The sequence below is a fragment of the Callorhinus ursinus genome, unplaced genomic scaffold, assembly GCF_003265705.2.
Source record: "Callorhinus ursinus isolate GAN/ISIS: 27379988/994484 unplaced genomic scaffold, GSC_fseal_2.0 scaffold28, whole genome shotgun sequence".
Lineage (NCBI taxonomy): Eukaryota > Metazoa > Chordata > Mammalia > Carnivora > Otariidae > Callorhinus > Callorhinus ursinus.
This window is the reverse complement of record NW_027397090.1, coordinates 16,711,321-16,729,153: the sequence shown is the minus strand read 5'-3', so window position 1 is coordinate 16,729,153 and position 17,833 is coordinate 16,711,321. Positions and strand designations below refer to the sequence as shown.

The following is a 17,833-nucleotide window of genomic DNA, read 5'->3' as shown; positions in this document are numbered from 1 at the left end:
TCTGGGGACTCTTTTGCATTTGAGTGCTGATGAAAATTTAAACCCAGGCAGATGTCATTCCACGAAGGTTGAATATGGAAGGAACATCTTGCCTGACCCAGGGTTACCAGGTCGGGATTGAAAGCCGGGAATGAAATTCAGCTTTCTGTTTCTCTTTATAAATGAAAAAAATCTGACCACCAGTGTGCAGAGTTTCCTTGTGGACCTCAACAAATGGACAGAGCCAAGAGTGTCAAGTCCGATTTAGGAAATTGCTTCAATCTCGCTTTGTATAGATTTACAAGCCACATGTCGCATTAACTAAAAGAGATAGTTTTACTGTTGCTTCACGTGAGTACACACTGTTCTCCCTTCCAACACACAGGTATGAGTTATTTAACTTTTTTTTGAAGGCCGGCACTGAAATATTACACAAATGTTTTATTGCCTTGATTTTTAAGCTTTTACAGCGCAATGTGTTAATTTCTGAAAGCAAACCAGAGGTGAATTTTTCTTGCTGCTTTTTTCAGAAGCATTTGAGGGGTGATATTTTTTACATTTGAAATACAGGCATGCCTCAGAGATATTTGGGTTTGGCCCCAGACCAAATATTGCAATAAAGCGAATCAAATGAATTTTTTTGGTTTCCCTGCACATATAAAAGTTACGTCTACAATATACTGCAGTGTATTAAATGTGCAGTAGCTTTATGTCCGGAAAAACAATATATGTACCTTAATTTAAAAATATTTTATTGCTAAAAAGTGCTGTTACCTGAGCTTTTAGCGAGTTGTAATCACTGATCACAGATCACCGTCACAAATGTCCTAGTAATGAAAAAGTTTGAAAGATTCGTGACACAGAGGCACAGAGTGGGCAGATGCTATTGGAAAAATGTTCCCAAGAGGACACGCTCCGGGCAGGTTGCCACGAACCTTCAGTTTGTAAAAGGTGTGATCTCTGCAAAGCACATAAAAGCACAGTAAAACGAGGTGCAGCAGTACGTGGAAAACGAGACAGATTGCAGTTGGTTTTTCATTTCAAACCTTGTATGAAGTATGAAAGCACCTACCAAACCGAGAACCACATTTTAAATTACGTTTAAATTTTAATTTTAAACGTAAATCGCATTAAATGCATTTTTCCAGCTTTTAGATCCTTCTTCCTAGTAATTAACCTCAATATGTTTCTGAAGGGATCTAGAAAGGTGCAAAGGTGTATAATCCAGTGTGTTGTGTGTTTTTATGGAGCTGGGCCTGCGGAGAGTGGTGGGGACAGAAGGGCAGTGGAGGAGGGAGGAAGCGTGCATTCCCTTTCGGCAGGAAAAGACACAATTCCACCCTTTTCCGAAGGGCCTCGACTGCCCAGGCATTATTCTCTGTCATCAGGATAGATCTGACACAAGCCAGTGGGGGTGGTGAGTGAGAGGACTCGCCTCCCAGGCTCATTTCCAGACCTGCCTCTGCTGCTGGAGCTGATGGGCTCCATGAGCGGCACCTGTGTTCTCCGCCAGCCTCAGGTCCTCGTCTTTGAAGTGACACCAGTGTGACCGATGGTAGAAGCAATGATGCTGTGCCTACGAACCGTCGGCCCAGTGCCTGCTAGTCAGCAACCACTCCGTAACTTTTAGTTCTCATTATTCCAAAACTAATCCTGCGACCATCACCCCGCCCCGAAACCTTTTCGGGGCGGGGCAGGAGCACAAATCAAAAACAGTCTATCCTTCCTTCTCCATCCGTCTTTTAACTGTAGTGCTGCCTGGGAGACATGCCATCCTTCCATCAGAAGCGGGGAGGGTAGAACATACACAAAGGAAACACAAAGGGTGAGAATTATAATGGGTAGAAACAGAGAATGAACATGAGTGCAGGCATTTCACTTTTAAATGAGAATGTCGAATTTTACTAAAAGCAGTCTTTTATTATAGAGGCAAACGGCATCTATTACCCATTCAAGGAGATATTTTGGAGTGTTTTCTGCAAGTTCTCCCATGAAATAACTCTATGTCCTAGACAGGTGGGTAGGTAGAGAGGGAGGGGGGGAGGGAGCAGGAGGGAGTATTTCACACACCAAATTAAATACTAGGTTTTAATATCAGATTTTAAACGGGTGTGGTCACCATGCTGACAGATAATGCTATGTAAGCTTTAAAAAAGAAGGCACGTACTGCGCGGAGCACTGGGTGTTATACAGAAACAATGAATCATGGAACACTGCATCAAAAATTAATGATGTACTGTATGATGACTAACATAACGATAAAAAAGTAAAAAAAAAATAGTTTTGGCTTCACAAATATGACACAGCAAGTGAGAGTCTGGCATTTTTATTTTACTGAATGTGTGTACACAGCAAAGAGCTGAAGTGACTTTTAGTGACTTTAAGATTGTCCCCTCCCTGAAAGTGTGTGCTGGGAAGTAGCATCGCTCATATTTCACAGTCTGAGAAGAACAAAGGTGTCGCTAATTTTAAGTAGGGTCTATGATCTTCAGGGTCAGGTCAGAAACATATTTCCCACGCACGCGAATCTCGAGTCCATGTCAACGTCACTGATGAGAGATCAGGCAAAACCAAAAAAGATGTATTTTAATTTTAATTTCTAATTGCAGTATAGTTGACATTGAAGAGCATTTGAGGGACATGGATTTACGTGGTTGATTGGGTTACTTGGGCCAAACTCTGATATTAAATTAAATATGACTGGTTAACTTTCTACCGGAAACATGGCCATATTTTCTTTGGGGCCAATACCCCCCTGGGCTATAAAATAACTTCTGATTCTTGCAGGTTGACTTCCAAACTTAGATGGCTCTAAGCAGTCTGTAACTTTATCATTTGTAAGAGGTATAGGCTGATATATTGGGACAATTCCCTAAGATGATCAGATTAGAGTCAAACAGGCTCATGAGCATGCTCAGGCATGACATCAAAGAAATCAAATGATTATCACTTTGTTGTTTTTAGATGAGCTAAAGTGTTTCTTTATGACCTCCTACCCTGGTGGCCAAGACAATTTCTATAGATTCTAATTGTTCACTCTGCTCCTTCAGAGCAACAGGTATCTCTGTGGGTGTGGAAGTGGCCGTAACCTCCCCGTGGAGGGGAGGAACCCCTTACCTTTGAACGAATGACATCCACCACATCTGAGCAGAAACCGTAGCAAGAGTCTGCCAAGTACTGTTGCGTCTCACCCAACCCCAGAAATGGGGCCATGCAGTAGACTCAGTCCTGTGTGAATAAATACTGGGGGCACAGAGAGCGGAGCCCCAGCTGGCCTAGGACCAGAGCCGACACCTAAACCCTTAATTGTTCCTCACTGAAACTCAGGGATTATTTGCTTTGACAAAATAATCTTGTAGATACTAAGTAACAGACTCTGGGGTACCTGCTATTTACTGATTTGTCTTCTGCATGACACAGCATCGGATTTCCATTAGGACCTGGCGAGGAAGTGTGGAGGAGATGCTAAAGTCACATGCAGTTGTTCGCCGCCGGGCAGTGGTTCAACCACATGTCCAGCCCTAACTCCATCACTTCCAGAAAAAAATAGATATTTTGCCTCATGGATTCAAAAGACAATGGCTGCTTTAGCAGGGACTAATATCAGTTTTTCAGAATAATAACATAACAATAGCTGGAATGTGCAGTAACAAATTTGGGAAAACAGAAAATGGAAAAATGACATAAAATGAAAGCAAACACAATTCCCTCACCCAAAAGTTAACGTTAATATTTAAGAATATTTCCTACCAGTCTTTGTCCATCTTTAGACAGTGATTTTATGCAGTGATTGAGTATGCATACACACATGCTTTAATGTGATACTATTTTAACTTTACATTTTGTGCAGTGAATTTTCATGTTTCATTAATACTTAAGTTGCTGATACATTTTTCTAAAGAGTTATATTGATATATGATATATTTTTCTAAATAGTCTACCAAGGTTATATATAGTAATAATACAGCTAAATAACCTGGTGGGTTTCAGGTGAATATGTGGTGGTCTTTGGTGGGTGGTCTTAGATCTTCATCATATTGTTTTCAAGCATGGCTCTGTTTAGAAACATCTATAGGGTTTTTAGGAATCTCTTTTACCCGATTTTGTTTACCTCCAGGTGCTGGATTAAGTGATGGGCAGTGGCATTCAGTGTCCTTATCATTGAAAGGAAATCATCTGAGTGTGATGGTGGATGGTGAGGCAGCCTCTGTGGCTCATTCCCTGCGTGGGCAGATTGATTCAGGGGACATCTATTATTTGGGCGGTAAGTGAAAGGAACTGGCTTTGTTGGCAATCAAACCATCCTTGCCTGTCCAGCTCCTGTCTTCTAAGAAAACCAACAATTTTAAATGAAGATTAATACTGAGGAATGATCTTTCTCTTTCAGTTATAGTCAACGAGAGTGTTGAGGGAAGACAATATATTTTTTTAAATATTTATTTATTTGTTTTAGAGAGAGAGAGAGAGAGCACGAGTGGGAGGGACAGAGGGAGAGGGAGAGGGAATCCCAAGCAGGCTCCCCATTGAGTGTGGAGCGCAACAGGGGGCTTGATCATGACCTGAGCCGAAACCAAGAGTAGGTTGCTTAACCTCCTGTACCACCCAGGCGCACCGGACAAAGGCAATAAATTATGGCCTAAAATGAAAGCCTATGGGTGGACTTGTTTAGATGTACATTTGCTATGATTGGTTTTAAATTTAGCCCTTGTTTTCCCTGAAGTCACCTGGAAAGCTTCCACAATGCTAGTGCCTGGCTCCATCCCCAGAGATCCTGATTTCTCTGGATCTGAAGCCTGGGGAACACGCTCTCCAGGTGACTCTGTATGCAGGCAACTTTGAGGGTCCTTGTTCTCTGCTTCTTACCTTTTGTACTTTGCTGTAGAGTATTTTACTAAGGCCAAATGACCCTTAGAACCTTTTCTTCAGGTTTTTATGTGACAATTTTCTTGCTGCATGGGGGTGGTCTTCTTAGTGTCAGACACTCTGCTCCCCGAGGAGCCCAGGTCCTCCAGTGTGGCCCGGGAACCAGCAGCGGCAACACCACCTGCAAGCTTGTCACAGATGCAGACGTAGCCCCCCTGACTTACTGAACCAGAATGTGCATCTCCCCAAGATCCCCAGCTGGTCTGTTGCCCTAAAGTTTAGGAAGCATTCTGTTGCCCACTGTCTATACAGAAGGGCACCATTACATACCACAGAGCAAGAAATGAATTTAATGGCTACTGATGTTCACCCACTACTTTGTGATGAACTTTTACCAAGACAGCACCAGCCCATCTGTCCAGACTGTAGGAGATGGAGTGTTTGCCTGTTCAGTAGACGTTTGACTGAGTCTGTCCAGGATCCATTCAGCCAGGGAGGGGGAGCTTCTGAGGGTAATGAATCTCCATTCCTGAGGCATTCAAGTGAAAAATCCCGAGCCACCAGAAGCTTAGGCCTGTCAATTGTAAGACTTATTTCTAATCTTGACTTGAAGCCGTCCTTGATATTATTCCTGTTTTGCATTTTATAGTTGTTTCTTTCCAAAATAAGTTTGGAATCATGGTGGGAAACTTGATAGCCCAACAAGAAAGTATAAAATCTTCCCTAAGAATTGACAATAAGCACACAAACCGTGCATCAGGGTGTTTAATCTTTCAAGCCCCCTAAAGCAAGCATCACTGTGAACATGGAGTAGTGCCAGGAGCATTAAAAGATCGGATTGCTTGCTTTCCTTGCCTGCTAAATATGGTGCATTTCTGACCCAGATAGGTTTTTAAGCCTTTATGCTTATGATGGATTTTATAGCTCTGCAGAGGAGCAGATTCCTTCAAAACTAAATAAAGAATTTATCCAGGAGCTATAAATTTAAAGGTAAAAGATTTTGAAGCACTAAAAGGGATAGGAAGAAAAATCCTTGCTGTATTGTTTAATGATGCAAAATAGAATACTTGTTATTTTGTATTAAAAAGTAAAGAAAAATACTTTCCAAAACCACAGAATCTTCTCTCATATTTGAGCATTCTCCATGTTCCAAATGTACAATGCACAGCTACCTGAGAATAGGTACTTTCCATAAATATTTACATGTTGATATGATATGAATCAGTTGTTACTATGTAATATATGTATATATTTTAAAATACTATTCCTGTTTCTTGAAAGAATATTTATGGCCTTACCCCCTAGTGTACACAATTTAATACTACAATGCTTTTAAAGCTTCCCTTGCTCCTCTAGATTCTCATTCCCCCAGTTAAGTATTACCCTGCCCCCCCTTTTTACTAATCTTTGTTTGCCTTTTTATTTTTCAATTCAGATATAATCAACATGTAACATCATGTCAGTTTCAGATGTACAGCATAATGACTCAATGTTTGTCTATACTGAGAAATGATCCCACAATAACTCTAATTAATATCTGTAAAGTATCTAACAATACTTTTCACCATACATAGTTACAATTTTTTCTTGTGATGAAAACTTTTAAGATCTACTCTCTTAGCAACTTTTAAACATACGGTAAGGTATTATTAACTGTAGTCACCATGCTGTACATTGCATCCCCACGACTTATTTTACAACTGAAAGTTTGTAATTTTTAATGTGTTGCTTTTCTTTATAACCTATTATCCATGTAGGTGAATTTAAACAATAGTGTTTTGTGTTCCCTTGCTTTTAACTTTACAAATAGGGCACTAATATATGCATTCTTCTGTGTTCTTTTTATTATTATTGCTATCATTGTAGTTCTATATTAGTTTTTGAGATCCAAACCTGTGAATATTTATAGGTAAAGTTAATTAATTTTTACTGCCCTGTGGTTTTTGATGTATATTATACCATGTTTTACTTATTAAATCCACCATCCCATTTTACTGTTGAGCAACAATTTGATTGTGTCCCATTTTTTTTGCTATTATAAAAAATGTGATAAATATTCTACAGCTGCCAAGAATCATCTTGCCACTGATTTTAAAAATTTCCTTATGTACAAACTATCAAGCTTTCCTAATATGCATAGTCCACTTAATGAAACAAACTTTTGGTTGTTTCTAGCTTTTGGTCTATGGAAGGACCCTAGAGATTTGGAGGCAATGTGTTAAAAAAAAAAGCATAATAGACTTTTTTATGTATTTTCATAGAATTGTGTTGATGTGCAGAAAAACTGTCTCATTAGTATAGTTTCCGATAACAAATAGTGTTTCTAAGATGAGCAGAATCACAAAGTTTAAACATCCCATGAGAGAGTATAATAACTTTTTTTCATTACCACTTTGCTATTTTTTTGGTTGTAATTATAATTTGGCACTGAGTGGCAAAAATAGTGTAAGATCTTGCAATCACAGCACATTATCTGTAACTAACGTATAAATTCAGAATGACCTCTACTCAACTGAGCTGTAAATACCCAGTTGATTCCTACAGAACAATTCCAGGCACCGATTCAAACTAACTGAGTCAACTGTACATTTTATACCAACATAACAGCATGTTTACTTCCTAGAGGAAGAATATATATTATCTAAACAACTCAACTAATGCCCTCACCAGGCTGCAACAAACACACAAAACCAAAACACACCAACTTACTGATGTTAAATAAAAAGATGAGTATTATTTGTTGTCAAGGAAAAGCAGGAGAGGCAGGTCTGGAACCAGTGAGCATGGGGTCCTGATTCTCAAGAGATGTACTCTACTCACAAGTTTTATGCCCAGGTAATGACTCCCTTGTTCAGAGCCCTTGTCTCTGTGGTCCATTGGACTTCCCAGCTCTGTTCTGGGGAAAGGGGGGGGCAGGTCAGTTTCAAATTGAGTGGAAACTTTGGGACCCAAAGACATTAATGTCAGAGTTATTTTATCTAATCCCAAGAGTGGTGTATACCAGTGTCTCTTTAATTATCTTCTTAATTAATGTTCACCAGAACCAGAATATGCATCTTGTTAACAATGAAATTCATTTTATCCAATTCATGCTCTGTAGCAATATTTGGTATTCACGGAAATCAATACCCCATGTTCTGAGACACTTCCCTAACCGGTCCTCCTTCCTCTTTCTGTTTCACCTGATGGAGGTTCAATTGCAAGTTCCCACTCACCATATGGTCGGTCACACTTTGTTGCAGTGTTTTCCCATAAAGGCAGACTAGTATGTCTTCCTATTACAGTTAGGATGGCCATATAATTTGTTGTCCAAACCAGGATGCTTTAGCGAATGAAGATGATCTCAATAATGATGCTAGGACGGCAAGCATAGAGCAGGGCTCTGTGGCTTTCTTTCCATGATGGGGGGTCGTCTCGCAGATTAGCAGCCCTTTTTATATGTCCCGTCAGGGCTATGTGATGCAGGTTTCCCTTTTTCCTTTTCTATTTCTTCTCAGTGAGAGCTTTGTTTGTAAATTGTTCTTCCAACAATAGTTTCACTCTACTGTATCGTACAGAGTTTTGGTGCCTGCCAGGGAGGGTAGTGGAAAGATGCCCTCTTTTGGATTCTTTTTGTGGAGTCTTTGTACCATTCAATAGCACACTTGCACTGCAGAGTTGGGGAGTATTAAATTATGTTCCACATCTCTCAAGTGTCCCTGTGTGCGCGACCCATTAGCAGACCAGGGGATGAATGACGGCTGTAATGAGGTCTCACCTCATGAGACCATTCTGGTGTCATGACATAAAGTGACAATTTCTCCATCATCCTCAGAGGTACTTCAATTTCTGACTCCTTCTGTAGTGATGGACATGTTCCATTAACTCAGCAATAAATATCCCCTGTCCACTTTCACCGTCCATCCTGAATCAGGTCATCGAGGAATGACCCTCTGCTATTTTACGGTCAGGGCTTCAGGCAATGTTCTGCATGGATGAGAGAATGACTCATGGTCTAGGCACATCTTGGGCCATGGCACCCCTTGCCTCTTGACCTCTATCTCGTAACTGGAACAATGAATTACTTGAGGGTTTGACCTTTCCTTCTTAAAGTGCCACTTTGAGAAAGATTTCCTTGTGACCACTGGATTCCGTTGAGGTTTGTTCTTTACAGGAATACTTAGGTACTGCGTTTATTTAAAAAAAATTTATTTATTTATTAAAAAAATTTTTTTAGAGAAAGAGAGCACGTGTGAGTGGGGATGGGTGGGGAGTGACAGAGGGAGAGAGAGAATCTTAAGCAGACTCCACGCCCAGTGTGGAGCCCGACATGGGGCTCGATCTCACGACTCTTGAGTTCATGACCTGAGTGCAGATCACGAGTTGGATGCCCAACTGACTGAGCCACCCAGGTGCCCCATTTTAGATGAGTTTGAAGTTTTTGATCTGGAGTAAAGAAAGGTCTATTGATTTAATGTCTCTGATCCTTTATCCTAATGTTCTCAGTTCCTAAGCACTGTGAGTAGAAGTCACCTTTAAAGATACAAAGATACACCAGGTGTCATCCAAATACATCCAACCTTTCGCAAATTCTTTTACAAACTGAAATGTGCATATTTTCACATAAAACAAGGAAAAGGTAAAGGGAAACTGGAGAGTTAAGCGGTTCTTTATGACGTAACATTACACTGGAAGTGTCAGAGTCTCTATGAGGCTAATTTATGGGTTTCCACTGTGCCCAACAGTGGGTTTCACCTGATAGCAGGCCTTGGCTGGTTTTGGTTTATATTTGTCAGGAATACAAAGCATCAAAGCCTCAGTCACTGAGAGCAGAAGAAAGATAGACTACATGCATTTTGTGGAAATTCTTAGGCAGCAAACTAGCAGGTGTTGGGCAAGAACAAGAGGAGGCTCTGTCTTCAGTCCCCACCCTTTGAAGGTGCACCAGTGAGCCTCACAACAGAAGTTCAAAGAGAAGGGAATGAAAAACATGTAAGTATAACGGATAAAATCTTTATGAAATTACTGATTCCAGGGGCTCCTGCATGGCTTAGTTAAGCACCTGTTTCTTGATTTCAGCTCAGGTCATGATCTCAGGGTCCTGGAATCAAGCCCTGCATCGGGCTCCGTGCTTGAGTTTCTCTCCCTCTGCCCCTCCTCCCCTCATGCTGTCACTGTTTCTCTCTCTCTCTTTCTCTCACATAAATAAATAAATCTTTTTTAAAAAAAGAAATTACTGATTCCATTTCATTTAAAAAAATCAGAGCCTTATAAAATAACCTCAAACCCCAGGCTGTAAATAGTAACAAAAACTTCCTTAATATTTAAATGATTGGAAAATGATTTTTTAATGATTTTTTTTAAGATGACTAGTTATGACTTTGTATCTAACAAGTTAGAAGAAGACATTTTCCTGGAAATGATGTCAATGAGACGTAATTCTATAAGGCAAAGAGTAAGTAAAATAGGTAACCTGTTTCCCTAGGAAGCATAAAATTTACTTCACATTTTCTTGGAATTAAAATAATATTAATTATTTAAAAATGCTGTGCATTTTCATGTTTGCATGTGAAAATAAAATACTCAATTAAGTGAATGCTTTGTGATTTTACCCCACATTGCTGCAGGTAGGTTCCCCAGGAAGCTAGTTCTCTGCTTGGGAGATTTGTGTACCGTGGCTTAGTGAGGTTAGTTCCCAGAAAAAAACCCCGGGGGGTGAGAGAGCACCTGAGATGAATAGAGACAAGGTGAGGTGTGATGCAGTTGCAACAGAAGCCTCAGAAGATCCCACGCAGGCTCTGAAGGAGCTTTGCCCCTCAGGGACGTTCCAGTTGAGGATGTGGGTCATTGACCACCCCATTGCATCCATGGGCACCGGTCGTACCACCCTGCGAGACTCAGCTCCCCACAGCCAGGGCAGTTCCTGGGGAGAACCTCAGCCTCCGGCCCAAACATGAGGGGCGTGTGTGTAATGGAGACTAGGCTGTGTCTACAGATTTCCTCCAATTGTGGCCTTTTACCAAAGCATTTACAGTGACAGTGTTCTCTTTCTGGAGCGTTTACTTTCCTCCTGTACAGTGGGAATCTTGCCGTGCTCAAATCGAAGAACCTGTGATTGCTTCAGAGGGCAGCTCAGTGGAGGGTGGGAGAGCACACTCCACCCTGCTGGCCCCACACGTGGGGAAGGAGGTGGTTCTGAACCCAATCGGCTTTGGCTTTGATTTCAAAGTTGTGTCCTTGCTCATCATTGTTACAAGAGGATGGTCTTCTTGGGAAACCCAGGGGAATAAAATAAAACCACTGTCCAGGAATTGTGGTTTTAATGGTAAAAGATAACCTGAGGCGTATTAAAATTTTTAAGGGTATATTTGAGCAAATGTTGATTCAAATCACACAACACCAAAGTAGAAGTGGTTCGGGGTGCTCCGTGGACGGGAGCCAGGGGAAGGACTTATATAGAGAAGGAAATTATTGATTCGCTGTAGCTTAAAGCCTGGTTGGCTGTCTGGGATTGGCTGTCCTTAGGTTTCGATTTCAGAACCTTGAGGCATTTACAGGCTCAGACTCTGGTTTGCTCTCCTAGGCCACGGAAGCTTTTGGTGAGTCACCTCGGTCTGATGGCTTCTTTCCTTAATTTAACAGTAATTTACAGCAAGCCAATTAGTGAATGCAGCAGAACTTGTAAAAATTTAACTCCTATTATTGAAAACAATCAGAGCCCATTTCTTTTTGCATGGAATAGTCCATATGCTAATTTTCCTCCATTATCTTCAGTGCCATATCATTGAGATACTTGTTAATTTTGTGTGCGTGTTAATGTTAAAAGGCATTTGACTAAAATGCCTCATTCAGAAACAATTGGAAATGTACGTATAAATTGCTTTTAGAAGTCTTTGACCATTTTTAATCAAACATTGTTCTAACTATGCTCCTGCATGCACACACACGCACAGAGTAGAAATTTCACATACATAATTACTTCTCAAGCATTTTAAATTTCACAAGTCCTATTAGGCCTGTGATTTTTTTTTTTTTCCTGATTCTATTGTCCCATGGCCTTTAGTTCATATAGTTTAATATCATGCTAAAAGGAGTGATTTCTTCTGGGCGCTTTCAAAAAAGAAATCAAATTTCTGCTTAAATTAAATGGGCCTTGGCTCTACTGGTAAGATTTTACATCCTACCTTTGGCTCATCTGTCCATAAGCCTGGCTCTAGTTGTTATTTCTGTGCTTTACCAAAACCAGTAACGTCTGTCCTCAGCCGTCCACCGCCCCCTCCATGGGGAGTGTGAGCCTTCCGACGCGTGTAGGAAGCCTAATAATCCTCAGGCGTCTGCAAACAGCCGGAGGCAGCAAACTTGCATGTACGAAATCTGTGCACTATTTTGGTCCCGACTGTTGACTTTCTCCTTTGTGTGTCTCCATGTTCATTCAGGCTGTCCCAACAGCAGCTCTGGCCCTGGATGTGGAGGTCCCCTGGCCGGGTTTCAGGGCTGCCTGAGGCTCATCTCCATTGGCGACAAGGCGGTGGACCCCATCACAGTACAGCAGGGGGCGCTGGGGACTTTCCGTGACCTCCAGATAGACACCTGCGGCCTCACCGACAGGTAAAGCCATCCCATGTCATTTTAGCATTACTGATTTCAATTTTTTGATAGTAGGTTAAAAACAAATGAACCGCTGAGAGAGAGCACCTCCTTGTAGCCCCTTCTTTCTTCCTGATAGCCAATCCGTATGGAAAAGTTATAATTAATTGAAAACAAGAAAATGGCAATCTTGAATTTTAAACAATTGCTCCTTTCAAATGGTATTTTCTTAGAAGACTCACTGTCATGAATTTTCCTTGTATATGTCCCCAAGCTACTTAGTTTTTACAGGACCCTATTCGTGGCGCTATAATTATTGATGGGTGTGAATACTATGAGTATAAATACATTTAAAAATTCTTCTACTGCACAAAACAGATTAGAATGTTCTAAAGAGATGATGAATCATCTCGATGACCAGTAAGTTAAAAGTTACATGTGGTCATCGGGATGCACCCATGCTCCCTTATCTACATGGAAAATGAAAAGTAACTCTTCCTCCTGGAAAGGTTGAGCCTTTGGGGATTTCTAGTCATGTAAACACAGCAAAGAATGGAAGGAACCCAGTTACCATATACTGAGCACTGTACCAGTTCAGGGAAGGAGGTAATGGATGAACAAAAGACGCAAACTTCCAGTTGTGAAATAAGTAAGTCGTGGGGATGTAATGTACAGCATAACGACTTTAGTTAATACTGTTTTTCGTATTTGAAAGTTGCTAAGAGAGTAGATCTTGAAAGTCCTCATCACAAGAAAAAAAAATGTTGTGACTATGTGTGGTGCTGGATGTTAGCTAGACTTACTGTGGTGATCATATCACAATATATGCAGCTATGGAATCATTCTCTTGTACACCTGAAACTAATATAATAAGTCAATTATATCTCAAAAAAAAAAGAAGCTTTGAAACAGTAGCATGTTAAAATCCCTCAACATTGCAACTTTATTCACATTGTCTTGTTTGTCATGCTATCTGACTTTCAGTTTTTCTGGCTAAAAAGGATGGCTTAGCTTTAACACATTAAATTTTTTTCTGTGCCCGCTATGTTTGACCTTCCTGAAGTAGGACTGCCTTACATTCCTGTTGAATAAACGAACACGCTCCAGACATCCTCCCCCGTCCATGCGTGGCCACCCTCTTCAAAGTTCATGCTTTGCAAAGTGCTTTGCGCAGTAAATCTATTCCCGGTTTAACACTAATTGGAATTCCATGTCATGTCCAATAAACTACAAGTTGCTTTGCAATTTGGCAGTGTGTTAGAAAACCATAAATTCCAGTACTTAAATTATTAACTCGTAAGAACTTGGGATTTCTTTAATGCAGATGTTCATGTGTATAGTTTACATTCTATTCATTTGTAGGGGAGAAAAGAGATTCAAAGAATTAGGCAAAAACTCTGAATCCTAATTTTCAGATTTTGAAATGTACGCTGGCATAGAAACTGGCTTCATCTGTAAGTTATAACTTCAGCCAGCTCTGGAGTCCTGAATCTTGGTATTGGGAGGGGGTTCAAAAATATTTGCTTGGAGGTAGGGTACAGGCCTCACCCACGGGAATGGCCATCAGTGGCTCAGGAGAGTCAGGGGTCAGGGGTCAGGGGTCAGGTTGTCAGTTCAGTGGTGAAGCTCACAGGAAGTTACTTAAGTGCCCAGGGAATTTCCTCACAAAATATGATATAATCACAATATTTCTCTTACATAAGAAATGCATGTTGCCTCTTTGTGCATAAAGGTCTTTTAGCCAAAAACAAAACAAAACAAAACGAAAAACCAACAACAAAGTATGCGTATGTGTGTATATACATATATGATATATGTCACCAAAATTGAAGGGTTTTCCATATCACACCTAAAAATGGTTTTTGGAAATATCTACCAGCAATGGATGGAGACCTCTGGGATCCAGGGTATTCAGTTACCTTCTCTGCTCAAAGCAGAAATTGAGGTTCATGGCAATGCTGTAAGTGGGTATGAAAAGAGCTATCGGCACTTTGGCTGATATAGTCAATAATTGTAATTTTTTGTAGTTTTTATGGCTTAACATCTGAAAACATGTCCTTATTCTCCACTACTAGAAATGTTCATTCTTCCTTAGTGCTTCAGGCCATACCTACCACCTCCATGTTCAAATGCACCAGGAAAGAGATTCATGTGAAAAATAATGACAAAATAACCATCCATGCCCAGGCTCTTGCTGGCTGCTCTGTGCTGAGCCCAGCCATCCACCAGCCTGTCCAGGGCAAGTCATGGTGTGCTCAGGTGAACCTTAGATTTATTATTAAAATGCAGGTGATTTTGTAACTCTTATCCATCAGACATAGGAGTTAATAATTCATGGTGCATAATAGTATTCCTGGCCCAACGGCACAGCACGTTATGAAAAGATGTTTGAAATCTGCCGGGGATATAGGAGACCTTCCTGAGCCACACAAGGACGCATGTACATGGTGCTCTGTCCTCCCGAGGCTCCCATGACATGGGGAAAGTGGTGGGTTCTTGCGACAAGGCTTCAAGGACGAGGTTCCTGTGAGGAGGGATCGAGTCTTACACCAGTTGTGTTTTGGACATTAGGATTTCCTGTCATATAACCAGGTTACACGGTCCTTTCCAGGTTTCTTTTAGGATCACAGGAATGCTATCTTGAACATCTCTAGGCATGGACTATACCGATGGGGCCACTTTTCCCACTTCCGTGGACTTTGGCCAGCATTAATCGTCTAGATGCTAAATGCAACATCATGCACTATACGTGTTGGTTTTTAGAGATTAGTAGCCTGAAGCGAAGTGGAAGTTGTGGGGGGTTGTGGAGACATGTGGGAGGGGCGCCTAATTTGTGCCGGGATGAGGCAGGCTGTCAAGAGAGGAGGGAGAGACACCTACACTGGGGTGGAAGGTGGATCCGTCAGTCAAGTGAGAGAGGCTGGACATCCAGTGAAGGAACAGCCAGGTGCCCAAGCCACAGTGCAGCCGTGAGTCTGCCTGTTTGAGCGTGGCTACTGTAGAAATGGGGAGTCTGAGGGTGAGGAGCAGGGGATATGGCGGGAGATGGGGCTGCCTGGGTGGGCAGAGGCTACACCATAGAGGCCTGGTGGCCAACTCAAAATCTGGACATTGATCTAAGGTTCCCTGGGAAGTCACTGAGGGCTTTGTGCTAGGCAGCCACTTGCACAGTTAAGCAGTACTGCCCACAGCGGAAGATGATTTGAGTGTGGACCGCAGAGAGAGCGTGTGTGACCGGGAGGCCAGGTAAGGGGCTGCCTACCCATGTGAGAAAGGGTGATTAACGGAAGTAGGTAAGAGGAAAACATAGATGATGTACGCGGTGTTTGGTGGACAGAATCACAAGCTGAAGAGCTGTGTGGCTATGGGGGGATGGAGAGGGACGTGTCAGGATGACCCTCAGGTTCTGGCTTGGACGGCTGGTTAAAGGGTGGTGTCACCACTCAGTGGAGTAGTGATGGAGGGGAAGCACGATTTTGGCAGGCACAGAGTCAAGAGGTTTAGTTATTAAATCTGAAGATATTTTGAGAATCATAGAGGTACAAAATCCTCAAGTTGAGAAGAATCTTGAAGGTGACATCTATTGAAGTCTCCATCTCAAAGCAGGGATCTCTTTCTCACTGTAGAGAAGAGGATCCTGCTTCTGTTCCATCTTTCAGGAACGAGACCCTTGCCCATTCACCAAATGCATCATCAGGGTCCTCTGTCCCACCCCAGATTTCCACCATGAGTCTTCATCTTTCCTGCTCCAAGTCCAGGCACCCTTTACCCCCATAGTCTGACAAGTACCCAGTGAATTTCCTGAATTGGCTCTCCTCTAGGCTAAAATCTGTTCTCTTTGCAATTTTTTAGAGGCCAGGGTGTTAAGCACTATTTCAATCCTGATTGGCCTCCTCTGCATCAACTCTGGCCAGCATCTTCCCTAAATCTGGAAGGGACCTGGTCCATGCACAGTGTGTAGGATTCATAACCTCCCTTCCCAAAGAAACTGGTACAGACTAAGCTCACCTCATCTGCGTGTAAGCATAGCCAGCATGCTGGACTTGTGGTTCCCACCAACCCCAGGTCTTTGGCAGTGGAGCAGTATTCAAGACAGGTGAAGATATGCGCTGGTGTGCCTGCACACTCACACACGTGGGAGTGTGCTGCCATTTTAGTTTTCTTAGTACAGCTGGTACCTCTCTCTGGTCTTCCTTGTGCATGCTGAGTCCTGCCAGGAAAGCAGGAGGTTTGGGGTAAGAAAGCCGACCTCAGGTGTGTAGTCAAGGAAACTGTCCTAAATAGGCCAAGGACCTGGGACAACAGTCACTCAGGGAAGGGCCTGGATGCAGACTGATCTGCCCTCTAATCTTTAGAGGTGAAGAGACATCCTTCTATTTTCCCAAGAAGCGCACCTTCTAGTTCTTGGCACAGAATCAGGTGTCTTCCACTCAAATGCCAGAAGACCTAGCAGGACAGTGTTTATGTGTGTCCTTTGAAAGAAATTGGGCTCATTTCCAGCATCTTTCTCCCAAACAGCAAAGGAGTGCTAACTGTGTATAGGGTAGAAGTAACCCAAAGTTACCCCCATTCCTTTGACTCCTTGAGAGAAATAGGCATTGAGCTCCAGAGGATAATGAGTAGTTACATAGCTCCTGTAATTGTATGAGGCTTTTGAGGGACTATATTGAGAGCTTTAACTATATAGCATATATAGCATGGATCATACGTTATTGCTATTTTTACTTTTGGGGGAGCTTCCATACTGTTTCCGTAGTTGATACACCAATTTACGTTCCCACCAACATTGCACAAGGGTTTCTTTTTCACCACATTCTCCCTAACGCTTGTTATTTCTTGTCATTTTGATTCTAGCCATTCTGAGTGGAGTGAGATAATATCTCATTGTGGCTTTGATCTGCATTTCCCTGATGCTGAGTGATGAGCATCTTTTCGTGGGTCTGTTGGCCATCTGGATGTCTTCTTGGGCAAACGTCTGTTCAGATTCAGTGCTCATTTTTTAATTTGTTATCTATTTTTCTGATGTTGAGTTGTATCAATTCTTTATATATTTTGGTTAGTAAGCTCTTATCAGATATATCATTGGCAAATATCCTCTCCCATTCAAAAGGTTGCCTTTTTGTTTTGTTGATGGTTTCCTTCACTGTGAAAAAGTTTCTTAGTTTGATAATCCAAGGAGTTTATTTTTGCTTTTGTCTCCCTTGCCTGAGTAGACTTATCTAGGAAAGGTATTGCTAAGACTGATGTGCAAGGGTTTGCTGCCTATGTTTGCTTCTAGGAGTTTTATGGTTTTAGGTCTCACATTTAGATCTTTAATCCATTTTGAGTTTATTTTTGTGTATGGTATAAGAAAGTGGTCCAGTTTCATTCTTTTGCATGTGGCTGTCCAGTTTTTCCAACATTTATTGAGGAGACTGTCTTTTCA

General features: G+C 41.7%; 1 protein-coding gene across 3 annotated transcripts in view; it reads left to right on the top strand.

The window, feature by feature from the left end:
* The window catches only part of LOC112838788 (contactin-associated protein-like 3), a 204,326-nt gene that overhangs the window by 108,182 nt on the left and 78,311 nt on the right, over nt 1–17,833 (top strand). For all 3 annotated transcript variants that reach the window (XM_073878174.1, XM_073878175.1, XM_073878173.1), the window contains exons 9-10: nt 4,097–4,243; nt 12,258–12,429. In XM_073878174.1, the coding sequence (XP_073734275.1) occupies nt 4,097–4,243; nt 12,258–12,429 (319 nt within the window). The remainder of the gene's footprint in view (nt 1–4,096; nt 4,244–12,257; nt 12,430–17,833) is intronic.